The 27312-nt window shown below is 43.1% G+C and overlaps 2 protein-coding genes across 2 annotated transcripts; one reads left to right on the top strand and one right to left on the bottom strand.

The window, feature by feature from the left end:
* Window positions 1–285: 285 nt before the first annotated feature.
* On the top strand, window positions 286–26621 carry LOC134647660 (SWI/SNF complex subunit SMARCC2). Its single transcript, XM_063502019.1, has 20 exons — window positions 286–527; window positions 2181–2300; window positions 8357–8470; window positions 10482–10650; window positions 11245–11399; window positions 13008–13151; window positions 14436–14560; window positions 15114–15232; window positions 16079–16215; window positions 17108–17289; window positions 17819–17960; window positions 19020–19137; window positions 19427–19557; window positions 20212–20401; window positions 21228–21382; window positions 22161–22281; window positions 23398–23532; window positions 23942–24154; window positions 26051–26153; window positions 26435–26621. The coding sequence occupies exons 1-20, from the start codon at window positions 411–413 to the stop codon at window positions 26529–26531; spliced, it is 2787 nt and encodes a 928-aa protein (XP_063358089.1). The 5' UTR covers window positions 286–410; the 3' UTR covers window positions 26532–26621.
* LOC134653167 (regucalcin-like) lies at window positions 3080–7262 on the bottom strand. Its single transcript, XM_063508519.1, has 7 exons — window positions 7229–7262; window positions 6352–6458; window positions 5569–5704; window positions 5161–5361; window positions 4549–4767; window positions 3943–4055; window positions 3080–3411 (listed from the first exon to the last, which is right to left on the bottom strand). The coding sequence occupies exons 1-7, from the start codon at window positions 7260–7262 to the stop codon at window positions 3166–3168; spliced, it is 1056 nt and encodes a 351-aa protein (XP_063364589.1). The 3' UTR covers window positions 3080–3165.
* Window positions 26622–27312: the final 691 nt, after the last annotated feature.

Here is a 27312-nt window from a genome sequence, read left to right as displayed (position 1 = left end):
TTGGGCTGTACATTCCTGGGTTGAGCAATCCCAGGTCGAGCATTATCGGTACGGGCCAATAATATGCGACCAATATTCGGCGTTCACTAAATGGATTCGTATTATTGGGTCGTGTATTATTGGGTTGAGCGTTATCAGGGTGTACAAGCTTGGTCCGTGCCAATAATATGAAGCCACTGTTTGGACAGGGCAATAATGTACAACCCAATAATTCGCGTCCAAAAAAGTGGACGCCAATTATTGGGCTGTACATTCCTGGGTTGAGCATTAACCGGACTCCATCTCTTGATGTCATATAGTTTTGGTATATTTGTGAGATTTTGCTGAAGCCTTTAACTTTTGTTATTGCACAGTGAATAATAGTGATAAGTGTGTTTTGTGCCATTCGTAAGAATTGAGTTCCATCAAATATGGCTAATATTGGCCCTAAGAAAGACGGCGGGCCAAATGTAGAATATTTCCAGTCACCGGAATCGCTAGCACAATTCGATCAAATTCGTGTTTGGCTGCAGAAAAATTGCAAAAAGGTACACGCTTGCTTGCCTAGTTTATTATTAAAAAGCTGTAATAACTTAGATTAACCTGTAAAATATTTTGTTTAAAATTTTGCCGAATGCTAACCCCTTCTATCCAAAGAAACAAACACCAAATATCTTTAAAACTAGCTATTTAAAATAGCTATCGGCTTTTTCTTCCGGTCCTTGCCTTACCTTAAGTTAATTATTAATTTATGTTTACTATTGGAAATTACTTGAGCACAAATGTTTCCCATACAAAACAAAGAACATTCTTGAGAACTGCACAACTATAGCCAGAATTCCTCTATTAGCCATAGGATTAATATGAATTTATGAAACCTAACACAGTGGAATAAAATAACAAGGCAAATCGACAACCTCCAACCAGTAGAACAAGCTGGGTTCCGGGCAGGCTACTCAACAACAGACCATATCCACACAATGGAACAAATCATAGAATGATACAAAGAATATAACAAACCTCTTTATGTAGCCTTTATAGACTACACCAAGGCATTCGACAGCATCTCCCACAACGCAATCTGGAAGGCCCTCAATGACTGTTAGATAAACTCCAAATACATCAATACTCTAAGGAATATATATGAAAACAGTACTAGCAGAGTTAAACTCGAAACAAGAGGAAAAGAATTCATAATAGGCAGAGGTGTCCGACAAGGGGACCCAATGTCACCAAAGTTATTCATAGCGGTGCTGTAAAACATATTCTGCCAGCTGGACTGGGATACAAAAGGAATTAAAGTATTTGATAGCTTAAGTCATTTACGATTCACGGACGATATAGCTATATTCTCAGAAAATACCAACACTCTACAAATAATGCTAAATGAGCTAAATGAGGAAAGCTGTAAAGTCGGTTTGGAAATGAACCACACAAAAACCAAAATTATGACTAACAGAGCCCCTACAAATATACACATACAAGGCAAAGAACTCGAATTTGTAGACCACTACCTAAGAGAATATCCTTTGACACTGACAGCAACAGCCAAGAGATAGACCGCAGAATCCAAATCAGCTGGAGGAAGTATTGGAGCTTTAAAGAGCTTCTAAAAGGAAACTACAGTCTCAAACACAAGAAAACAATAATGGACACATGCATCTGACCATGCCTTACATACGGTTCTCAAACTTGGGTGCACACAAACAAGAATAAATTAAAGATAAGAACATGCCAGAGAGCAATGGAAAGGAGCATTCTCAGCATAAAACTAAAGGACAAGGTTAACAGCAAGTACATCCGATCCCAAACAAACATCATAGATGCACTCGAGTTTGCGCTGAAACAGAAGTGGAGATGGGCTGGCCACATAGGAAGATTGACAGATGACAGATGGACCAACAATGTCACAAAGTGGCCAGGACCCCATGGCAAAAGGAAGGCGGGAAAACCCATAACAAGATGGTCCAGGGATATCATAGCCACAGCTGGAGAAAATTGGCTAATCAAGGCTAAAGACCGAGAAAGGTGGAAAGATATGGAGGAGGCCTATACCCGACAGGGGTCCTTAATATAGTAAAATAAACAACAATAGTATTAGAAAACTTTTATTATGTAAACTATTTAAGGAAAAATAAGGGCTTAAATAAAATAAATAAATAACACAGTGGAATAATAAATCTGTTTCTCTTGTTTTACAGCATGTCCAAACAGACCCACCAACTAAGGAGGGCTTGGCCCAACTGGTCATCCAGCTTATCCAGTACCAGGAGAACAAGCTGGGGAAGAATGCGGCTGATCCACCGTTTTTGAGGCTTCCAGTAAGTTTTTACATTTTATTATTTAAGGCCAACCCGAGCATCCTATTTAGCTACATTTTGTTAGGTTTGATCACTGATGTATCATATAGAAAATGTTCCTCATCCTTCTTAAAGCATTCCAGATAGCATAATAAAATGAATAAAGCCCCTAGGGTCAGCTTTTGGTAACATAATTCCTAAATTATTGCGGGCACAATACAACTACTGTCAACTACATTCCTGTTTTCCTACACGGACGCCTAGTACGCCGCATAGACGCCGGTAGTCAGACGCCTAACCACTAGGCTAGTAGCACTAATAACGCAGACTGTGTTTGTCACGTGAATGAACAATGTCCAAATATACAAAAGAAAAATTGACCAGAGCCTCCAGTGCCCAGAGCTGGGATCAAACCAGCATTTTCTGCACTTGTAGGTAGTATGGGTCAAAAATTTTCGAGTATATGTAATAATTAGTGGCTTACAGTGCCTTTTGGCCAACTCTAAGGTGGAACAGTATGCACTCTTATCTCCTATTTGAATCAACTCAGGTGATTCAGGGATAGCGAGAGGAATGGCGCTGCCATCCATATAATTAGAAACAAATCAAACTATTTTATTAAAATATTTGTGTTATTTCAAGTAGAAACACTACTAATAATAAAGAATATAAATAAATTATAAACTGAAATATAATGTGATATGCGAAAGAAAAAGTGACCAAGACCCCCAGTGCCCATTACACAATTTATTGTTGGAAAAAGAGTTGGTTTAAAAGAGTAAGGAGAACTTACAAGTAGGTTAAAATGAGTAGGGCTTGTATAAATAATTCCAATAAATATTAATCAAGTTTTATTCATGACTTGTTGTTGGTTGACCAATCTCATTTAGTATTTAGCTGCTTCGGGAAACACAAACTCCTTGCCCGGCGCTCCTGTGGTCCCGGTGCCTTCAATAGCAAACAGTGAGCCACCTTCAGGCTCCTGGGCCGCTTCGCTGGGACTGTGGCTCTTGCGAGTAGTGACATAGAGGATGGACCGGTCGTGCCCTCCCCATGTGACTGAGGTCACTTTTGATGCGGGCAACTTGTGATGTTCCAGTAGTTTGCCGGCACGAGAATCTATTTTGATTACCTGGAAAAATAAGATCATCATTCAGCGTTTACCATAGTTTTTTTAGAATATTTGACGAAATGCTCTACGATACTGGGACATAATTTAGGGAAAAGGATTAAACCCACAAAAAATTCTGTCAGTAAAATTTCAACTTTCTATTACAAATTGATTTATACGTTTCGCGAAACTAGGTACGTCATTCCTAAATGATCCTAATGATGATAAATGATAACATCCTAAGAAGTGAGCATCGTAAAGCTCTTGATCAGAGAAGGGATAATGAGGTCATTATTAGCTCTTGGATAATTTACAAAATGTTCATACAAAGCACGGATGGATTTTTTTCGTTGAACTATTACGTATAATCAATTAAGCTTGATAGTGTAATAATTGGGATCTTAGTTGCCAAGCGGAACCCAGGTTCCCATGAGCCGTGGCAAAATGCCGGGACAACGCGAGGAAGGTGATGAGTGTAATAATTGGGCTTGTATTAGCAATGTAATTGACTACTTAATGTACATATTAAGATTGAACATTAAATATACCGACCTTTCCTCCACCGTAGCATGCTATCCACAAGTTGTCGTCTTTGTCTATCGTCATGCCGTCTGGGACGCCCGTTACATTGTTTGCTTGGAAGCTGAATAGTGTTCTTCTGTTGCCTGAAACAATTCAATGTCATTAACATTTCTATTGTGGTTGACATGCTCTCACTCACTATATGATTTGACAGGCGTTCGGGTTAAATGCGCAATTCATATTATGTTTAATAACTAGCGACCCGCCCCGGCTTCGCACGGGTAGTTCAACGAATTTACTCAAAACCAAGACGCGGCAGGGAACTTTGTTTTATAATATGTATGATAAGTGTTTAAATAAAACACGGACTAAAAGCAAAATACATAATTTGAAATTTAAATTATTTCCTGTAGTAAGGTACCGATAGGCACAGGCGGTCAAATCGTTTTAAGTATTTTTGTATTAAGTATTTTACCGGTTTTGAGGACCTGTTCTGGTTTTGTATTTTTTTAGGAACTGATTATTTTCATGGCGATCACATATTGAGAGTGTTAGTGCTAAATTGCTAATCACACTGTACCCGACAGCAGAAATGCCTTCATCTTAAGTAGGTCATACAATTAAAAATGTCCTTACGAATGGATCCATTTTGAAGATTGTAGTCGAAAACGTCGATATTCCTAGTGGGCGAGTCGATGTAGAACATGAACTTGTTGTCGGCGGTCCACGCCAGGCCGTTGGACACGGACACGGGCCGCACCTTTACCTCCGGGTGGAGGTAGTTCGAGTGGTCTATCATGTATAGCGTTCCCTGGTCCTTCTCAACGTCTTTGCTCGTCTCTTTGCCCATTGTTCCTGGAAATTCACGGCCGTTAATTATAATATTTAGTAGTTTAACTATTCATCTCTATAAGGATATATTATATCGATATCGTGCTTGAATAATGTACATTTTCTAAGGTGCTAAAGCTTGAAAATATAGGGATACGCGTGTACTTGTACTAAATGCACCATTTGGACAGTTAAAATCCTAACTTATAGTGAAATAACCCTAAACTATAATGTGGGGGAGGGGCAACGCTCACAGATGCACGTGGGATTTGAAAACCGGTTTTCTGGGTGCCCATAGGCCACAGTGGCAAGACACGCAACTCGCCGTCGCCCTTGGTCTACCACCGCAGGATGTACACATGCTCAACAACAGCTCAAGTACCTATATCATGCAATCAGAAACGTACGTCAACATACCGAGCCACAGCCGCCCTTTCGCGTCGCACTTGGCATCGTTGCACCGGTTGTCTGGGTGCCCGAGGTCCACAGTGGTGAGCAGACGTAGCGCGCCGTCGCCCGTGGTCTGCCAGTGCAGAAGGTACACGTCGGAGCGCGCGCTCAGCACGACCACCCCGGGGTTGTCGCGCACTGTGATAACGAAAGTCACTGGGCCGTAAGCTGTAAGAGAGTTCAAATTTTTGAAGGCATGGACAAAATAAAACTAAAAAAGAAAAGTAATTTTGAGCCAATACATTCAACATCTCAAATATTGGGCACTTAATTGTGGGCTTGCAATCCCAATTTGTATGTCATCCTCAAACGAATTAGCCGTCCGTTTTGTGGACACGGCACCAAAAAACCTGTTATTATCCAAACAGTTCTTACAAATGTATCGGCTGGTAGTGTTCCCGGTCTGGCCGTCGAGGCGGTACACGGTCTGCCCCGAGATGTCGACCCAGTACAGCGCGTTCTCGGCCTGCGACCAGTGCGGACCCTCGAAGTGGTCCCCACCACGGTACATCTGTAATCAGAATCATCGTTACAAAAGCTATAGAGTGGACTTAGTGTAGTCCAAAAAACTTGTTTCAATTAACCAGGATTTTTTTCTACGCAGCTAAAAGTTTTTTTTAACACAAATTGAGTAAGTCCCACAGGAAGCTCAATAAGGTTTGTGCTGTGGCTGTGTGTACTTAGACGACGATATATATTACAATACACAATTTCATGATATAAAGATATAGGACATAAAATATTAATTATTTAATTTTATAAAATAGGTAGGTAATTGTTTCCAATAAAAATATACAATTGGCTCTGAAAGCTGTAGAGCTCGCGAACTCCAATATTATCGTAATTTCGAAAAAAATCCTAAAACTAAATCGTCAGGTGACAACCAAAACTCACTAATTACTACCACAAGTTAATAGCATAGTGAACCATATTCATACCTTTTGAGGTACGGAACCCTACAAATTTAATAAAAACATGCAATCTAATTGAGAACCTCCTCCTTTTGAAATAAAATAATCGTTTAATACCTTGTTATAATTACGAGTACTAGAACCAATATTTCACATCGATACGGTAGCTGCCAACGATCAGTCAACGCTCACTTGCTGTAGAATTGCACATCGGTCAGAAGATATCTTTATCAATAATAACACTCACATTTCTTATTAGAGGTGCATTGTTAGAGCTAGAGCAGCACGCACTGGCGAACACAACTGTTATAATAACACTCGTTATAATTTTCATTGTATATAACTTTGCATTTATTTGTATTTATGTCAATGTAACGTTCTTTAAGCGGCCTCTCTTCGCCGCGTCTTGTCTCAGTGTGCAGAACCGGCCCTTGCGATTAAGCAGTCGACGTTTGACATAGTAGGTAGGTATACTACACAGCCTCAATGAGCGAATTTAATTAAACTCGTTGGCCTTATCGAATAGATAGTTTCGCAAGTTCATACTTTGATCAATCGAGTTTTAGAAAAAGCAACCTTGAGTCATGTTACGTACAGTTAACTTTACAAAGTAACAAACACGTACAATACCTACATGAAGTTGAAAATTAGTGTTTTGAACTAATTCATAAGTTCACGGTTCCGATTATAAATGAACATTTATAATGTAGCTATTTTTAACAGAGGTACCGAAGTAGGTAGGTGACAAGCAAAAGTCACTAATTACTATAAAATATTTAAACAAAAATCAACCTTTTTTTCGTACTAATATGGTTCACTATATATGGCTATGAACTTGTGGAGGTACTTAGTGACTTTTGCTTGTCACCTGACGACATGTTCATTATGTTGACGAATGAGAAAGTGACAGCAATGTGCCACTATAGCAGGGAACTGGGTTGCATCTGATCCATGTTTTTTTTTTAATTCATCGCTATGCAAATTGATATTTATATGAATAAATTACTTGTAACAAAATAAGGAGGAAAATAAAGTCTATGGCATTCTGGCAGCAAAACTAACCAACTCCGCTACGGTCAGTTACACAGAGAACCATTCTGAGCGCTCATTACGCATATAGGTACCTAGGTTGTCCAGGTGCAGCGAGGTGCTGCTCATTGTCACGAGAGGGAATAAGGACAAGAGCTATGTTTAGGTCTTACAATGTATAAGTTGCGTTCATTGTAAATGCCCTTAATCTATGTAATGTCTGTAATGCTTTTAGACCGACCATTTCTTTCTGCGCGTGTCGGCATATTCGCTAAATCTCGCGTACAGGCGCTTACTTCGGTGAGCTTCGCTAATAGATCCGGTGGAAAACGTCATACGAGCTACTAGAATAAAAAAAAATGTTGGGGATCGTGACCGAACATAATCCTTCTTTAGACAGGTCAGATTTTGAGAACCATCGCTAGATTACATACACGAGAGATGTCCGAGAGTCAATAGAACTTCATAGTCTGTGATCCTTATAATTATAATAGAACGTTTTCTATGCCAACTATGCCATAATATGAATTGTGGCTTACATTACCTACTCAAAAATGTGTGCAAGCTTAATTCAAAGTCACGGACAAACATCGTGTTGCGGATATCTGACCTCGGCCAAGGTTTTTAATTATGTCACATCTTAGGAAGGTGTTTTTACCGAGACTGCGGAGCGCGCTATTGCCGCTCATTTCCGATTGCCTCGTAACCTAATAGGATCGCCTACTATTGTTGCTGATTTGCAAAAGAAATTCACCAAAAATCCCGAAACTGTATTGGAACACAGTTTAAACTTAAATTTACTGTAGACGCTAGATTTAATTTATTAATATTTTTTAATCGGACACCTCGAGGGGTCTCTAGTTAATCTTAATCGTAACGTAACGTATTGTTTGTTTGTTCGCTGCTTTAGAATTCTAATGTATAAACAATTCGCATCGTTGATGGCCCATTGAATATGACTAACGGCTGTCCGGTTAAGGCTTGTAATGGTTCTTACGTGTGCTTACGTTTCTAGAGCGCAAGCCTTGAACTTGGCGTCCTTGAAATTCTGCTTTCTATTCTGTATCAGTAATTATATTAAAAATAAATCTCGATTTTTTACCCAAGTTCTATGCCTTCGCCGCAATTATATTACAGACACAAATACTAAAAGTTGATTGGTTGGTTTTTGCTCTGTTGATCATGGCTGACATCATCAGTTATAACTGCGCATTTGGTTTCAGATGAAAGTGTTTATGGACATGAAGCCGGGCGGTTCGCTCTGCTCGGTGCTCGCCACCATGTTCCGTTTCAAGTCGGAGCAGCGGTGGCGCAAGTTCGACTTCCAGGTCGGTAAGGTATGCACGCCGCTCGCTCGCCGCACGCCCCGCCCCGCCCCGCCCCGCAACGCTCGCTCACCACCCACCCCGTTTCTAATCTACAGGGTTCCATGTCTAGAACGTTAGTAGATTAATATATTGTAAACCCACATGATTTGATACTTCAAGAACTAACAATATTAATCTAATACCGTTCGAGAGATGGGGTCCAGTGCACACGATGCTAGATTGGCCGCAACGCGCGTGTGAGTGCAGGATTACGTTCGTGTAACCAATCCTGTATATATGTATGTACTATACAAATGGATAGCACAAGTGTAACCCTAAAACGACTACCAGTCCCTTTTTTAGTAAATGCAGATAGCCTGAAAAAGGCACTAAGTTTAATATGTCATGTTGAATACTTTTATTTGTCTTAAACACATCTAACACTTTGATCTATTAAACTTGCAATTATTTGTTTGACTGTTAATATGTTCACCTTGGCAACAATCAAGTAATTTTGTTTCTTTTCATTTGCCTGACGTGACGGAATGACGTGCAACTGTATCTGTTCGGTGCGGACGTTTTCTCGCTCTCACACGTATCAAAATTATGGATGACTGAATGATACTAACAGCCCTTCCGTTCATACCTCAACCTGCGCGCCCGTGTTGTAGTCCAAACCACACGCACAAAGACAAATACAATATGTAATATGTATAGCTGTTGTACAGCAAACACACACTTTTTTTTTAATAAATACTACCACATTTTTTTGTAAATATCACGAGTGGAACGGCACCCGAATTTTGTATTTTTAAAACTTTTATCTTATATTATATATGCTTGTTGTTTTTTCATATAAAAGACACCTTAAGAAATATTAAATATTCTAATATAAACAATGTCTAAAACTACGATATACATATCAAAATTTTGCTTTGAAACATATCTTTCCATTATATTTGTTTCATTTCATGCCGGGCCCATTGTTTTTTATTTGGCTTTTTGAATTATGAATAAAAAAAGATAACTAAGTAACTAGTAATTGATTTTGTCGTTACTTAACAAATCGTTTGATTTTTTTATCTGTTTTATAACATTTTGTGTTTGTAACTAATACTTCAAAAATGTGATTTTGTTACTCACATCAGCATGTATTTACTATTATCATATATAAATGATCTACAGAAATAACAGGATTATGTAATCTAACTAGATATGCACTAAGTGAATATGTATTCACCTTATTATTTTGCAGTTTTTAATCAGACAATTGTAACTTTCAAAAGAAAAACTGCCTTCTCACATAGGATTCATTTTAATCTGAAATTAAATTACGTTAAACATAAGAAATGTACCTAATGAAACCTTAATTAATTGAGAAATATAGTTGATAATTCAGTCGCCTCGAGAATGTAGGACTCCTATAGCTGATAATGATTTGTGTACGAGTATCGTGTGCCAGCGTTAGCTCAAATATCCGTTCCAGATAGGTTTCATATAGTGCGTCAAGCAAATCTTGTCAGTAGCAATGTACTGCAAATTAAAGTAGGGTAACACCATGTAACACTCAAAGAGCAGAATTGCGCTAAGAAAAGCAGCAATGTACATCGAACCAAAACGTGTTTATTTTTGAGCCCTTCATACGTCAATTCGTGTGAATTATCATAACCTCAAATTTTAGTAATGTTTACCGTCAACGAGCATGATTGTACATTGTAGGCACTTTAGCTTTGCTTGAGGTCATGCATAATCTTGGTATTTAATGGTGACAGCAGAAATTTCTCTTGAAATAGAAACGATTCAGAATGTAAACAATAAGATGATGGCTGTCATTCACGATCCACATTCCACAGATAACACACAGATGACACGCGATTTTGGAATTATCCGAACAGTGTTGCTAACCCGCGATTTTTCAAATTTGCCGCCTTTTACTACTGACAAGATTTGGTTGATCCAGTATAGTTATCAAACGCTGCAACTTCAAGTTCTTGCTAACATTTTTTCTCTTTCTCGTCCCTCCCCCCGCACCCCTTTCCAGAACCCGTCGCGCAAGGACCTGAACGTGCAGATGATGATGGAGATCGAGTCCTCGCTGCTGGGGGCGGAGGCGGTGCGCTCGCCCTGCGTCTTCATCCGGCCCGATGTCGACAAGACCACCGCCAACAAGATCAAGGACATCGTCGTCAACCGACAGGGAGAGATATGCGGTTTGTTCTTGTTATGTAATTATTATTGTACGCAAGCATCGCACACTTAACACTAAAGTTAGTTTTTAGGGTTCCGTACCAAAAGGGTAAAAACGGGACCCTATTACTAAGACACCGCTGTCCGTCCGTCCGTCTGTCACCAGGCTGTATCTCAGGAACCGTGATAGCTAGACAGTTGAAATTTTCACAGATGATGTATTTCTGTTGCCGCTATAACAACAAATACCTAAAACCAGAATAAAATAAAGATTTAAGTGGGGCTCCCATACAACAAACGTGATTTTTGACCGAAGTTAAGCAACGTCGGGCGGGGTCAGTAATTGGATGGGTGACCGTTTTTTTGCTTGTTTTGCTCAATTTTTGTTTGATGGTGCGGAACCCTCCGTGCGCGAGTCCGACTCGCACTTGGCCGGTTTTTAACTAGAAATTACGCATTTGAAAAATGCACACATTGAATAACATCCCACAATAGAATATTTTTGGATTATAGTGACCTGCTACACAACGTAATCGTACCTAGTTTAATTTCAATTTGTTAGTCATTTTTTGTAAATGTTGTTCCTTAGTGTAACCATAATATTATGTTGGTTGCAGAAGACGAAGAGGATGCGACGCACATCATCTATCCGAACGTGGACCCGGTGGAGGAGGAGTACGCGCGGCCGGTGTTCCGGCGCGGCCCCAACGTGCTAGTGCACTGGTACTACCTGCCCGACAGCCACGACACCTGGGCGCAGGCCGACCTGCCGGTGCGTACTCTGGGACAGCAGACTGGGAGCTATTTGACTATCGAGCTAGTTGTCCCGCTGGTCTGAAATGTTATGGTATAGTTTGTAGCTTTCTAATAGAGCCCGACGGCTTATCTTATTGTCTATTGTTCAGTAAAACCGCACGTGCTACTTACAAACAAGTGCGAGTCGGACTCGCCCATGAAGGGTTCCGTATTTAGGCGATTTATGACGTATAAAAAAAAAACTACTTACCAGATCTCGTTCAAACCAATTTTCGGTGGAAGTTTACATGGTAATGTACATCATATATTTTTTTTAATTTTATCATTCTCTTATTTTAGAAGTTACAGGGGGGGGGGGGGACACACATTTTACCACTTTGGAATTGTCTCTCGCGCAAACTATTCAGTTTAGAAAAAAATGATATTAGAAACCTCAATATCATTTTTGAAGACCTATCCATAGATACCCCACACGTATGGGTTTGATGAAAAAAAAATTTTTGAGTTTCAGTTTGAAGTATGGGGAACCCCAAAAATTTATTGTTTTTTTTTCTATTTTTGTATGAAAATCTTAATGCGGTTCACAGAATACATCTACTTACCAAGTTTCAACAGTATAGTTCTTATAGTTTCGGAGAAAAGTGGCTGTGACATACGGACGGACAGATAGACGGACAGCGGACAGACGGACAGACGGACAGACAGACAGACAGACAGACAGACATGACGAATCTATAAGGGTTCCGTTTTTTGCCATTTGGCTACGGAACCCTAAAAAGGGTCTTAATTATTATATTTGGCACCTGAGCGCGGGCTAGTCCAACGCTTAAAAAACCAGTGTAGGTGCGCTCTCCGATAACGCGCCTTTGTTACGCATCTCGATGACACATTTTAGACTGGTTCTGTAGCGTTCGACTCGCCGGCACTCAGTAACCGAAGTACTGAGTGCGCCGGCGAGTTGAACGGACCACACACATCCTAACAAAATATTTATCCATTAGTTCATTTTGGATCTTATTGCAATTTCCATAGGAGTTGTAATTCCATTACCTGGGTAAAGTGAACGAACGATTTTTTATGCAGGTGGTTGTGGCACGTGGCACGAGCGGTTTTACTTAACAATAGACAATAGGATTAGCCGTCGGGCGCTATTAGAAAGCTACAAACTCAAAGCTAGGAGAGTGAGAGGAGACCTCATCGAGTGTTTTAAGATTGTCACCCACTGTTACAACCTCCCTGACATCCACAAAATAATCAATAAGAGAACTGTCAGCCGCGAGACCCGAGGTCACAGCCTACGAATTGTTCGCACTCCCACTACTACTAAAGCTGCATATCATTCCTTGTCCAACCGTGTCGTGACGGCTTGGAACCGTTTACCGGATAGTGTTGTGACTGTCCCCTCGGTCAATGTGTTTAAAAACAGATTGGACAATTGGCTTTTAAACAATAAGTTAGACTGATGATTACTAGTGAAGTGATATGACTATACAAACTTTGAACTATATAACACTGGACACTGTGTGACATAGGCTCATCAGCTCAATAGCTGCTCGCCTATAATTATATAATAATAATAATAATATATATTGCTACTGAATTATAAAACCTTTGGTGTTTACAGGTTGAGGTGCCGGAGACGGGCAGCTGGGAGTGCACGCGCAGCGAGCCGTGGCGCGTGACCGCGGCGTGGGCGCTGGACCTGCCGCAGTACAACGAGTGGATGAACGAGGAGGACTACGAGGTGGACGCCGCCGGCAAGAAGAAGGTTTCATCTCCTCTTACTCTACATTAGAGATGCACCGGATATCCGGTTACTATCCGGTATCCGGCCTATCCGGCCGTTATTTTAGTATCCGGCCGGATACCGGATAGTGACCTACTATCCGGCCGGATACCGGATAGTAAAATTAACACATTTTGGTGTAATGGAATCTAAAAAACAGTCACGGGCATAATCGAATCAGTTTATTCTTTTAAAAGTGATAAAACTCGTTACGATCCTAGAAATGTGTCCACGCGAACGTTCACTACGAAACAGGTCGAAATCTGCACGACGCGCACCTGCAAAACTCAAAATATAGGTACAGTTCCGCCGGCCGAATATCCGGCGGCCGGATACCGGATATTCGGCCAGTGTCCAGGCCGGATATCCGGTATCCGGCCAAACAACTATCCGTTGCATCTCTACAGTCTACATATATCTTCAGTCATCTTATACTATGGTGACCACGGGAGTCGTGTATGGGCCAAAATGCCTGTTGGTAAACATCAAGACACGGATAAAGTGTTCAATCTAAATACTAATGGAAACAAACCATAGAAACCATACAATACTAGTAATTGAGACACTTGTGTAAAAGACAGTTACGATCTCGGTCGTTGTAGGTAACGACAGTTCGAATACGACCTACATGCATTTTTGCAAACTGAGATCGTATGGAGAAAATAAGACACGACTTCTCATTTTTGCCAACTGAGAGGTAAGCGGGCTCTCCTACAATGCCTAGTAGCAGGAACACATATGTAGAGTGTAAGTTACTTTGAACATCTGGATGTGATGGCCTATGCAACTGTTTACTTGTTAGTTGCGCGCTGTAGCCTGATATTTCCGTACCCAAAGGGTAAAAACGGGACCCTATTACTAAGACTCCGCTGTCCGTCCGTCCGTCCGTCCGTCCGTCCGTCCGTCCGTCCGTCCGTCCGTCCGTCCGTCCGTCCGTCCGTCTGTCACCAGGCTGTATCTCACGAACCATGATAGCTAGACAGTTGAAATTTTCACAGATGATGTATTTCTGTTGCCGCTATAACAACAAATAAAATAAAGATTTAAGTGGGGCTCCCATACAACAATCGTGATTTTTGACCGAAGTTAAGCAACGTCGGGCGGGGTCAGTACTTGGATGGGTGACCGTTTTTTTGCTTGTTTTTTTTGCTTGTTTTGCTCTATTTTTTGTTGATGGTGCGGAAGCCTCCGTGCGCGAGTTCGACTCGCACTTGGCCGGTTTTTGCCCCTGCGTTTACATAATAATGATGGAGTGTTGTTGTCCAGGTGCACAAGCTTCGCCTGTCCGTGGAGGAGCTGATGCCGGGCGGCGAGACGTCCAGCAAGGGCAAGAAGGGCAAGCGCAAGCGCTCGCCCTCGCCGCCGCCTCAGAAGCACCTCAAGAGAAAGAGGTACATTCCAATGTCGTGTAGTGAAACCGAATTCACTTACATTTATAGAAAACTATTATAAAACTTTTAGATCCGAATGCGATCCAAAAGTTGCGATATTGTTGTAAGGTGTGGCAGTTTTTTGGCCCAAAATGAACCTTCGGCCAAACATAATTTTTATTTATTTATTTATTTAAACTTTATTGCACAAAATATATACAACAATGTACAAATGGCGGACTTAATGCCAAATGGCATTCTCTACCAGTCAACCATAGGGCCAAACAGAGATACCTTCAATTGGTGCAGAGAGAGAAAATATATTGAGTGAGTTAAAAAAAGCAAACTATACTTATAAATTACATAATTAAATAAAATATAAATAAATAAATATTTTAGTATTTATTAGTTTTTATGCCGAAAACGACACTAAAACTTCGGTCGGACACTAATAATTTTTTTTTGTATTTTTTTTTTCGAATCGAGTACGAATAAATGGTATTATTATTGCCAACAATGGCAATGGTTTGTTTTAATTTGTTAACGTTGTTTATAAACAATTTGTTCGGTGCAGCCGCGTGACGAAGAAGCGCGACACGGACGGCGACGACGAGGAGGACGCCGCGTCGCGCGACAACACCGACGTCGCGCCGCCGCCGCCGCCCGAGCCCGAGCGCCCGCCAGAGAAAGAAAGTAATCCACCGACCAACTAATGTCCAACATAACACCAGATTTACGTGAAAAACATCCGTCAAACAATAAACTACTGGTCCTATCGTTGTTACTAGATTGATTTTCTATTTAAGTCTAATTAAATAATTATAATCCCTTTTCATGTCAATAGGCTAGATGACAAATTTTCATTTATGGTATCAATCAATCAGGTTTGTTCTTAGGATCAAATGTCTATATGGGACCCATTGCATTAAAGCAATACAAAAGTCAGAAATGATAGTCAAAGTCCGTCAGTCGTACTTCACTCGCGAAACTCCCCGAACAAATCGCTATGTGAACGTGACGTCAAGATCACTGAGAACCCATCTTGTAGTATGGACAAAACAAGAAAATTGCATTTTGTCGGTGAAATATTGCGTTTATGTATATAGTTGCTATATAATCTTTTTTTGGATACAATGTGAGGAATCGAATGGTATCCTTACTTATTTCGTTTTTGAATTTTGAAACTTTCAGGTGCTGTATTTTTGTATTATTTCCATATATATTTTTTTAATATCTACAATATTATCATAAATTGCTCATTTGCTATCTATTTTACTAGATTTTGTTATAAAATTTAACATGTGTCATCATCCGTATACACGACCTCTATGGCCTCCGCTGCACCCACAACACATTGGTGTCTGCTAAACCGCAGACAGAAGCCAAGAACATAAACAAGTAAAACCATTTTAAATTGCGTTAAATTAAAAAAAAATATATACTTATTTTATCTATGTGTGTGATTCAATTGGCCTCTCCATGTTATAATATTGGTCGTAGTACCATTGATGCGAGCTGTAACAGCCGTCCCGCCCGCAGCGCCTGCCGCGGAGCCGGCGGCGGTGGAGGCGGCCGCCGACACGGCGCCGGCCACGCCCGCGCCCGCGCCCGCGCCCGCGCCCCTCATGGACGCCCACGACGACTCGCAGGGCAAGCACAGCGACTCCAACACTCAGGTACCACCCCCGCCTTCTATTCTCTGCAAGTCGACAACGGGGTACTAGCGCTACTCTAACCTGACCACCCGGCTTCGCCACGAAACTCTGCAAAGCACGAAGCCGGGGTAAATACTAATGGTCTGCGTGATTATTTCAAGCTAATTGTAACCCGAATATTTTGCTATCTGCAGAAAGGTCCCCAATGGGTTATTCACACTAGTTACCACCAAGTTGTTACCAGTGGTAACTACTGGGAATTTTTTTCCCACCTTTTACCACTGGTAACTACTGGAAAAAATTATTCCCAGTAGTTACCACCAAAATTTTGCTAGAGTTAAATACTAATAAAAACAGTATAAAATAGTATAGTATAAATATAGAGTGATTTAATAAACAATTATAAGTCGATTAGTGTTTTAGTAAACTGCCTTAAACGTGACCAAGAATATTTAAACAGTTTAACCGGTACTAGTACAAAAACTATAAAATATGTAAGATAAATTTAATAATCCATTTAGATTATTTTTCAAGTGATTTTATTAGATAATTCAAAATCACTATATATTTATACTATACTATTTTTATACTGTTTTTATTAGTATTTAACTCTAACAAAATTTTGGTGGTAACTACTGGGAATAAAAATTCCCAGTAGTTACCACTAAACCGAGTTGGTGGTAATTACTGGGAATAATTTTTCCCAGTAGTTACCAGTGGTAAAAGGTGGGAAAAAAATTCCCAGTAGTTACCACTGGTAACAACTTGGTGGTAACTAGTGGGAATAACCCCGTCCCAATCCGCATTGGCAAATCAGAGTGACTACGACCCAAACGCCCTTGAACAATAATTGTGCCCGGCAATGGGGCATAATGGGCTTAGGCCTACTTACTAAATCCTTAATTGATGGCAGGAAACGACGGTGAAGGAGGAACCGGAAGACAACGTGACGGACCAGACGCACCACATCGTGGTTCCGTCGTACTCGGCCTGGTTCGACTACAACTCCATACACACCATCGAGAAGCGCGCCCTGCCGGAGTTCTTCAACGGGAAGAACAAGTCCAAGACGCCCGAGATCTACCTCGCCTACAGGTACCTAATGTGACTACTAGTCTTATAACTAGAAGACGACGTGACGGACCAGACGCGCCACATTGTGGTTCCGTCGTACTCGGCCTGGTTCGACTACAACTCCATACACACCATTGGCTATAAATTGCAGAATACTTCTAAACTTATGAGGCCATAACTGGGCGTTTTTTTTTAAGTTGTCCCCTACACTTTTTTTTCAAATTTGGGATTTTTTATGTTATTTCTACTCAGAATCACGAGCTCTTTCTATCCTAATAGGAGAAAAAAAGTGTCCTAAGGTTTTTATTTCCATTCCGTCACAATTTTTCATAGACTTTGTATGGCGGTCGCGGAATGGAAAGGCCGAAAAATTTATGGAAATTTTGGAACACTTTTTTTCTCCTATTAGGATAGAAAGAGCTCGTGATTCTGAGTAGAAATAACATAAAAAACCCCAAATTTGAAAAAAAAGTGTAGGGGACAACTTTAAAAAGAAACGCCCAACTGCGGTATTTTTCAATGTATATGTATATATTGTGTTGTTGCGCAGGAACTTCATGATCGACACATACCGGCTGAACCCCACGGAGTACTTGACCAGCACGGCGTCGCGGCGCAACCTCGCCGGCGACGTGTGCGCCATCATGCGCGTGCACGGCTTCCTGGAGCAGTGGGGGCTCATCAACTACCAGGTTAACATACGCTCACTTAGGCCTCAATTTCCTGCTGTCTGCACTGTGAAGAAGGAAACGTGAACATTTTTATGGAACGTGATTCTGTACACAGCGTACGACATCAACCAGGAACCAAGGCCTAAGGGGTCATGTGCGCTAGCTGCTGCCGAGGCGGTTCGGAGAAGTAGCGCGCCGCTTGACATGATTTACATCCGTTAACGGCGATTTTATCGTTTGGTTGACGCGTTACATATATATCATAGCTACAGCGTCACATAGTATGGGAATACAGTCATCAGACATCTCTAATAGAAGTTGAGGATACACAACGACGCAGCGTTTTATTAACGACTGTATATTAAAATGCACTGGTTAGGAGAAAACAAAAATGTATTCTGACAAATAAAAAAAACCGGCCAAGTGCGAGTCGGACTCGCGCACGGAGGGTTCCGCACCATCAACAAAAAATAGAGCAAAACAAGCAAAAAAACGGTCACCCATCCAAGTACTGACCCCGCCCGACGTTGCTTAACTTCGGTCAAAAATCACGTTTGTTGTATGGGAGCCCCACTTAAATCTTAATTTTATTCTGTTTTTAGTATTTGTTGTTATAGCGGCAACAGAAATACATCATCTGTGAAAATTTCAACTGTCTAGCTATCACGGTTCGTGAGATACAGCCTGCTGACAGACGGATGGACGGACGGACGGACGGACAGCGGAGTCTTAGTAATAGGGTCCCGTTTTTACCCTTTGGGTACGGAACCCTAAAAAAGACAAAAAAGTATCAAAACCATAAACATAATAAAAAAGGTAAATTTATACAAAAAGGTTGTGCGATCTTGCACACAGCATATAGAGTCTGTGCGGAAAGAGAAGAGTCGTGGAATGTATGGGGCTTAATACATTCCACGACTCTTCTCTTTCCGCACAGACTCTAGCTGTACAATCAGCCGAGACATTTTTGGTGCGATCGCGTTTGAAAATCGGCCTAAGGCTGGTGTTTACTTCGCGCATATCCGGCCGATTTCTTGGTCGAGCCTGACAATTTCTGTATATGTACGTTTTGTGTTGCAGCTGGAGGCGGAGTCGCGGCCGACGGCGATGGGCCCGCCGCCCACGTCGCACTTCCACGTGCTGTCCGACACGCCCTCCGGCCTGCAGCCGCTCAACCGCGCCGCCTTGCCGAGACCAGGTAACATACTGACTTGATGGAGCGGACTTTAAACAAAGATCATGCGCATCTATATTTACCTTCTCTTTGGCTCGAATTTTACAGTGCTGAGGGTTGTGAGTTTGTGATTTCTTGTTAAATTTATATTCATGCTCGGCCTCGTAAAAGCTGATATCGATCTATTGCGGATCTGGTCGGTCGCTCGAGTTTATTAAACGATATCGACTATTCATACACATTTTGATATAGTAGAGTCTTGTGTTTTTTCCTTGTTTCATTTAATATGTACGATATAATGAATGTGTTACAGTGGAGACCGCGGCGGTGCCGAAGATGGAGGCGGGTCTGCCGAACGGCGTGGACACGACGGCTCCGGTGGCCGCCGTCAAGGCCGAGAACCTTCTCGAAATGGGCGGAGCGCCGGGACTCAAGCTCGACCAGGTTGGCCACTTTGTACTATGTGTGAGCGGTGAATTTGATAAAGCTGAAGTAAACTGATTAAATAAGTAATAGAATAAAAACCGGCCAAGTGCGAGTCGGACTCGCGCACGGAGGGTTCCGCACCATCAACAAAAAATAGAACAAAACAAGCAAAAAAACGGTCACCCATCCAAGTACTGACCCCGCCCGACGTTGCTTAACTTCGGTCAAAAATCACGTTTGTTGTATGGGAGCCCCACTTAAATCCTTATTTTATTCTGTTTTTAGTATTTGTTGTTATAGCGGCAACAGTAATACATCATCTGTGAAAATTTCAACTGTCTAGCTACCACGGTTCGTGAGATACAGCCTGGTGACAGACGGACGGACGGACGGACAGCGGAGTCTTAGTAATAGGGTCCCGTTTTAGGGCCACCCCATATCTAGCGTCTTTCGAGCGTCGGCGTCTGGTCAGCGCTATGGAAAATGACGTTGCGTCGACGTTCGGCCATAGAGTTGTAGACGCCGACGCTCGAAAGACGCTAGATGTGGGGTGGCCCTTACCCTTTGGGTACGGAACCCTAAAAATCGATGTGGCAGAATAGTAAATTAATTGCCTTTTGTCGCCACATATATCCTTGAAACATAGCGCCTAAAGTATGAGTGTTGTTCCAGTACCGCGGCGGAGCGCGCGGTCGCGAGTGGACGGAGCAGGAGACGCTGCTGCTGCTCGAGGGGCTGGAGCTGCACCGCGACGACTGGAACCGCGTGGCCGCGCACGTGGGCACGCGCACGCACGACGAGTGCATCCTGCACTTCCTGCGCCTGCCCATCGAGGAGCCCTACCTGCAGGACGGCGCCTCCGGTTAATATGACACACATACATAGTTTGTCCAGGGACTTTACAATCGTAGCACGTTGAATTATGCGCGAATATCGTTTAAGTTATCGAATGTCACATACCGTTGTTAATATTATGAATGAATGAATGAAATCGTTTATGTCAGGCAACTAAGTGGCCCATACATAAATAACTTAAAACTAGCATACATATTATAAAAATATAACTAAACACTAAAAAACACATTATGATTTCGATGCATTACGCAACCCCGCAGTGTCAGGGAACCGGCCGCGGAACCGCCGAAACTTGACATCCTTCGGCCAAAACTCCTCCTTGGTGAAGGTCGCTAGATGTTCAGTCGGAACGGTCACCACAAACGAATTAAAATTCGCATCGTGTCGAGATTCCAACTTCGCGACCCTCAGGATGAATCCGGTTTTTGCTTTCACATACTTTACGATATCATCGACCTTCGTAAGGTAGTGTAGACGGGACACATACAGCAGCGTCGAGGGTGTTGCAGGACGCAGCAAATGGTTGGGTCCGGTCGGTGCGGTACCGCACTGATTCTGACGAGCTGGTTTCCTTCTCTTCTCCACCTTTTTAAAACCATCTTCGTCGCATCGCGACTCCTTTAGAGCCGGCTGTTGGTCCTTGTGAACATGTTCACGAAGGCTTTGCACCCCTTTCTTCGGCCGCTGCTTAGGCTTGGACACAGCAGGCGGCTTAGCGGCAGTAGCAGCGTAAGAACGTTCCGGGGTTAACATTGTTATACGTAGTGGGGCAGAGCAAGAAAATAAACTTTTTGTCCGGCGTGGAAGTGTGCTAACACATAGTATTGTTACAGGTGGCGTGCTAGGTCCGCTGGCGTACCAGCCGATCCCGTTCAGCAAGCAGGGCAACCCCGTGATGAGCACCGTGGCCTTCCTCGCGTCCGTCGTGGACCCGCGCATCGCCTCCAAGGCCACCGGCGCCGCCATGGCCGAGTTCGCCGCCATCAAGGTAGTTATAGTATCGATCGTACCAACCGGTCTCGTCAGCAAGCAGGGCAACCCCGTGATGAGCACCGTGGCCTTCCTCGCGTCCGTCGTGGACCCGCGCATCGCCTCCAAGGCCACCGGCGCCGCCATGGCCGAGTTCGCCGCCATCAAGGTAGTTATAGTCTCGTCAGCAAGTAGGGCAACGGATTGTATCCTACATGCATGTAAATATAACCTCTTCTTCCCATCCCTAAATTACTTACTTTTTAATTACTTTTAAAATTTTAATAACAAATTCCTTATAGTTTTGTAGTTATAATTAATTAGTATAATTTTAGATTTAGTTTTAATTGTATAGTTTTTAGGTTAAGTTTGATCTCACTGCGATGCGATAATTAGTCAATGTTAGGTACCCCATAATTGTCATACTTATCAGTATTTATTACCTTTAAAATGTGTTTAGCGTAAGTTATAATATGTATGATGTGGATGTACTTTAATAAATAAATAAAATAAAATAAAAAATCTCTAAATATTTAGGGGTTTTGGAAATTATGAAACAAAATGATTTATTAATGCATGTGGAGAATGTGTTAAATTTTTAGCTAAAATTAGGAGTACATAACTCATACATAAGTACATTTCACATTTTTGTACATAAATTTATGACATTAAATTTTAATACGTTTCGAGGAACTCGGAGAAAACTTTTGTACCGATGCGATGTCGCGTCCCCGGGACTCCCGGGGCTTTGTTTACACTGTGATAGTACGGAGGAAGTGATCGGTGACCCCCCGCAGGACGAGGTGCCGGCGGCCATGATGGAGGCGCACGTGAAGGCGGCGGAGGCGCACGGGCCGGCCGCCGCGCTGCAGGCCACCGGCATCGCCGGCACCGCGCCCGACCTGCCGCCGTCGCTAGGTAAACACGCCTTTTTCTTACGTTTACCGGCTTTTAGGGTTCCGTACCCAAAGGGTAAAAACGGGACCCTATTACTAAGACTCCGCTGGCCGTCCGTCCGTCCGTCCGTCTGTCACCAGGCTGTATCTCACGAACCGTGATAGCTAGACAGTTGAAATTTTCACAGATATATTTCTGTTGCCGCTATAACAACAAATACTAAAAACAGAATAAAATAAAGATTTAAGTGGGGCTCCCATACAACAAACGTGATTTTTGATCGAAGTTAAGCAACGTCGGGCGGGGTCAGTACTTGGATGGGTGACCGTTTTTTTTGCTTGTTTTGCTCTATTTTTTGTTGATGGTGCGGAACCCTCCGTGCGCGACTCCGACTCGCACTTGGCCGGTTTTTTAGAATATATTTACAATTTAGCCTTACTTTACGATGCGAATTTGAATATGTAGCATACTAAACTCCTTTTAATATGGGAAACACTGAAATTGCGCTTAAAAATTAGCCGTCTCATTCGTTGCGGTTGACCAGCTGTTAAAACGGTCGCCGAATATTATTGTATGAGAAGTTTCATAGTTAATTTCCGAGTCCGTCAATAGTAGTTTGTGCAACTAGCTCATAATAGGGATGATGACACATGTTGAATTTTATAACAAAATCTAGTAAAATAGATAGCAAACGAGTAATTTATCACAATAATGTGGATATTAAAATAAAATATTGAAAAATTACAAAAATACAGGACCTGAAAGTTTCAAAATTTAAGTTTTTTTTAACTTCCAAAAACGATAAAAGTAAGGGTACCATTCGATTTCTTACATTTCATGCAATAAAATATTGTAGAGCAACTATATACATACACGCAATATTTCACCGACAAAAACGCAATTTTCTTGTTTTGTCCATACTACAAGATGGGCGATGACGTCACGGCCCTTGGCCGTTTTGTAAAGGGCGTTTCGCGAGTGAAGTGCGACTGTCGGCCTTTGACTACAATTTCTGACTTTTGTGTTACTTTTAATGCAATGGGTCCCATATAGACATTTGATCCTAAAAACAAACCCGATCGATTGATACCATAAAAAAAATTAGTCATGTAGCCTATTACAAATTACGACAAACAGAAAAGAAAGAAGGCGTCAGCGAAGTGAAGACGGAGGCGATGGAGGTGGAGGAGGGCGAGGTGAAGCCCAAGGAGGAGCCCGCCGAGCCCGCGCCCGAGGAGCCCAAGGACACCAAACACGCGCCGCCACCCGCAGGTTAGCCCTTAACCTGTCGAATCCCACGATATGACGTCACCATAAGCGTTCTGGCTCATATATGAGCCGTGGGAGCTGACAGATTAAATACTTGTTCCTGACCATTAAAACCAACAAGGATATAAGTCGACTAGCGTATAATATTGTTTCATGCAAAATCAATCAGTCTCATGCAAGGATTATTTCATTATTGGGAAGAACAATTTTAAAAAGCGAGTCGGTCAAATTCTACTTTCAACTGGCATTTGACAAATTCGACTAACTTCTGCTGCTCTCTATTTCCTTGAATACAATTAGACGGTCTTTGAACGAAACGGAGTCGAAAAGCATAAAAACAACAACAACACACACCACTTTCTCACTTGACCAACATATTTACATACCAAAATGATTGTCATCTTAACAGAAGGCTCGGCACCCTCGACGGTGGACGTGAAACTGCAGTCCGCGGCCGCGGCCGCGCTGGCGGCGGCCGCCGTCAAGGCCAAGCACCTCGCCGGCGTCGAGGAGCGCAAGATCAAGTCGCTGGTAGCGCTACTGGTTGAAACGCAGATGAAGAAGCTCGAAATCAAGCTGCGGCACTTCGAGGAACTCGAGGCCACCATGGAGCGTGAGCGTGAGGGTGAGTCATCAATGTAACTGAGTTCTAGCTGCGGATGTGAAGGCCAAGCACCTCGCCGGCGTCGAGGAGCGCAAGATCAAGTCGCTGGTAGCGCTGCTGGTTGAAACGCAGATGAAGAAGCTCGAAATCAAGCTGCGGCACTTCGAGGAACTCGAGGCCACCATGGAGCGTGAGCGTGAGGGTGAGTCATCAATGTAACTGAGTTCTAGCTGCGGATGTGAAGGCCAAGCACCTCGCCGGCGTCGAGGAGCGCAAGATCAAGTCGCTGGTGGCACTGCTGGTTGAAACGCAGATGAAGAAGCTTGAGAACAAGTTGCGCCACTTCGAGGAACTCGAGGCCACCATGGAGCGCGAGCGTGAGGGTGAGTCATCAATGTAACTGAGTTCTAGCTGCGGATGTGAAGGCCAAGCACCTCGCCGGCGTCGAGGAGCGCAAGATCAAGTCGCTGGTAGCGCTGCTGGTTGAAACGCAGATGAAGAAGCTCGAAATCAAGCTGCGGCACTTCGAGGAACTCGAGGCCACCATGGAGCGTGAGCGTGAGGGTGAGTCATCAATGTAACTGAGTTCTAGCTGCGGATGTGAAGGCCAAGCACCTCGCCGGCGTCGAGGAGCGCAAGATCAAGTCGCTGGTAGCGCTGCTGGTTGAAACGCAGATGAAGAAGCTCGAAATCAAGCTGCGGCACTTCGAGGAACTCGAGGCCACCATGGAGCGTGAGCGTGAGGGTGAGTCATCAATGTAACTGAGTTCTAGCTGCGGATGTGAAGGCCAAGCACCTCGCCGGCGTCGAGGAGCGCAAGATCAAGTCGCTGGTGGCACTGCTGGTTGAAACGCAGATGAAGAAGCTTGAGAACAAGTTGCGCCACTTCGAGGAACTCGAGGCCACCATGGAGCGCGAGCGTGAGGGTGAGTCATCAATGTAACTGAGTTCTAGCTGCGGATGTGAAGGCCAAGCACCTCGCCGGCGTCGAGGAGCGCAAGATCAAGTCGCTGGTAGCGCTGCTGGTTGAAACGCAGATGAAGAAGCTCGAAATCAAGCTGCGGCACTTCGAGGAACTCGAGGCCACCATGGAGCGTGAGGGTGAGTCATCAATGTAACTGTGAGTTCGAGCTGCGGGTGTGAAGGCCAAGCACCTCGCCGGCGTCGAGGAGCGCAAGATCAAGTCGCTGGTAGCACTGCTGGTTGAAACGCAGATGAAGAAGCTCGAAATCAAGCTGCGACACTTCGAGGAACTCGAGGCCACCATGGAGCGTGAGCGTGAGGGTGAGTCATCAATGTAACTGTGAGTTCGAGCTGCGGGTGCGAAGGACTAGCTACTCTCTGGCGTCAAGAAGCGCAAGATCAGATTGCTGGTCGAGACTTAGGTGAAAAGGCTTGAGATTAAGTTACGCTACTTCTAGGAACTCGAGGCTACCATGGAACGCGAGCGTGAGGGTAAGTCTTTAATGTAACTGTGAGTTCGAGCTGTGGATGTGAAGGCCAAGCAACGCAAGATCAAATTGCTGATTGCGCTGTTGTTGAGACGTAGATGAAGAAGAGATTAAGCTACAATACTTCGATCTACAAGGATCTAAAAAGAGGAAAACTACAATGGAGCGCGAGCGTGTAGGTAAATTAACCGTGTGCAATCAATTCGAGCCGCCGCCGTAAGGCCAAGAACATCGCCGGTGATTGTGAGTTCAAGTTCAAGCCTTTAGTTGGTTATTGGTGGAAATGTAGTGCACGTTTATCATGGAGCAAGCGATTTTCATGCAGTTTTAGTTATAGTTTTTTGGACTAAATGTGTGATACTTTGACTTTAGTGTGTGATATTGGTTTTACATTTTCGCGTTAGTTACCAATTTATTATTTGATCCTATCAGACTTTCATAGAACACATAAACCTTTGTTTTGCAGGGTTAGAATATCAGAGACAACAGCTGATCCAGGAGCGGCAGCAGTTCCACCTGGAACAGCTGAAGGCCGCCGAGTTCCGCGCGCGCCACCAGGCGCACCAAAGGTACGTTGAGTCCTAGGCACGCTCTCATTGTACGTCTGCTGCTTAGCCGAGACGATTCGCAAAGAATTATAGTCGACTACGATGTGGTCAGTTGCGAACTGCGAATACCATATGTACTTAGTTAATAATAATAAAAAATAGTTTTCGTCAACCATCCTCGCTTAGCAGCTCTGACCAATAAATTTCCTAGACGAAATGGGTCCTTCTGGTATCGTAGGACAATCTATAATTAATAACGCTCCTGAAGATCATCGAATACAAGTGTCCGTGGTTTGTTGTAGGATGCAGCAGGAGGGCGGCGCGGCGCCGGCGACGGCGGCGGCGGCGGGGCCCGCGGCCGAGGCGCCGCCGGCCGACGCGCAGCCGCACCACGCATAGAACCTGCCTCCCGCGGCTATGTCCATAGCCGCCGTGCTCTAGCCACCGCGCCCCTGTCCGGCTAGCACCGTGCTGAACTTAGCCGCCTAAGGCCCACTTGCACCATTCCACTAACCCGTGGTTATGCGGTTAAACCGCTAACCCAGTGTCAAATTGTACTGGTAACCATAGTAACTCCAGGTTTAACCGGTTAATCTCGAGTTAGTGGAGTGGTGCAAGTGGGCCTAAACGAACAAAAACTAGAGCATGCCGCCCGATGTGCAGCCCGTTCGATATTAGAAAACTTTGCGTTCGGAAAGATTCATACGATCTTCTTTTTAGTACAGGTGACCGCGGAAGTTTTTGTAATACCCGATGGATATTTGAAAATCTCACGTGCTGTCTTGCTTCATTTCTCTCGTCGGTGACTAATTTCAGGAATGTGTGAAAGGTGTAACTATGTGCTCAGCGAGCGTTCTACTACATTATTCCGAGTGTAAAGATACCTTAAAACTTTAAATAACATTTCAGACATTGGGTTTATGTGTTATACACGAAAAATTAAGCCAACTTTTACTAGTATTATATATGCGATCACATCTATTTATACGGAAATCTCATTTTGTATTGTGGACAACTACACTTTTATACGCGATCCGAAACAAACCGCGCAACTTACAGGTTGTTGTAAAAGACTCAGGATCAGTTTGAGACCGTTTTTTGTTCTGTATATAGAGCCACTATTGCATCCGAGGCCGAGGAGTGACTGCTTAGTTACAATACGACAATGACCATTAGTTCA

This window comes from Cydia amplana, chromosome 1, assembly GCF_948474715.1.
Source record: "Cydia amplana chromosome 1, ilCydAmpl1.1, whole genome shotgun sequence".
Taxonomy (NCBI): Eukaryota; Metazoa; Arthropoda; class Insecta; order Lepidoptera; family Tortricidae; genus Cydia; species Cydia amplana.
Note: the sequence above shows the minus strand (reverse complement) of the source record. Positions and strands in the feature narration are given on the sequence as shown.

What these genes read in the sequence shown, in the direction of transcription:
- LOC134647660 (XM_063502019.1), top strand. Translation starts at nt 411, where the DNA reads ATGGCTAATATTGGCCCTAAGAAAGACGGCGGGCCAAATGTAGAATAT. An exon ending in CCGACAGGGAGAGATATGCG is followed by an intron (nt 10,651 to 11,244) that starts GTTTGTTCTTGT and finishes TGTTGGTTGCAG; the next exon opens with AAGACGAAGAGGATGCGACG. An exon ending in ACGCCGCCGGCAAGAAGAAG is followed by an intron (nt 13,152 to 14,435) that starts GTTTCATCTCCT and finishes GTTGTTGTCCAG; the next exon opens with GTGCACAAGCTTCGCCTGTC.
- LOC134653167 (XM_063508519.1), bottom strand. Translation starts at nt 7,262, where the DNA reads ATGAGCAGCACCTCGCTGCACCTGGACAACCTAG. An exon ending in ATGCACCTCTAATAAGAAAT is followed by an intron (nt 5,705 to 6,351) that starts GTGAGTGTTATT and finishes TTCTGATTACAG; the next exon opens with ATGTACCGTGGTGGGGACCA. An exon ending in CATGCTACGGTGGAGGAAAG is followed by an intron (nt 3,412 to 3,942) that starts GTCGGTATATTT and finishes TTATTTTTCCAG; the next exon opens with GTAATCAAAATAGATTCTCG.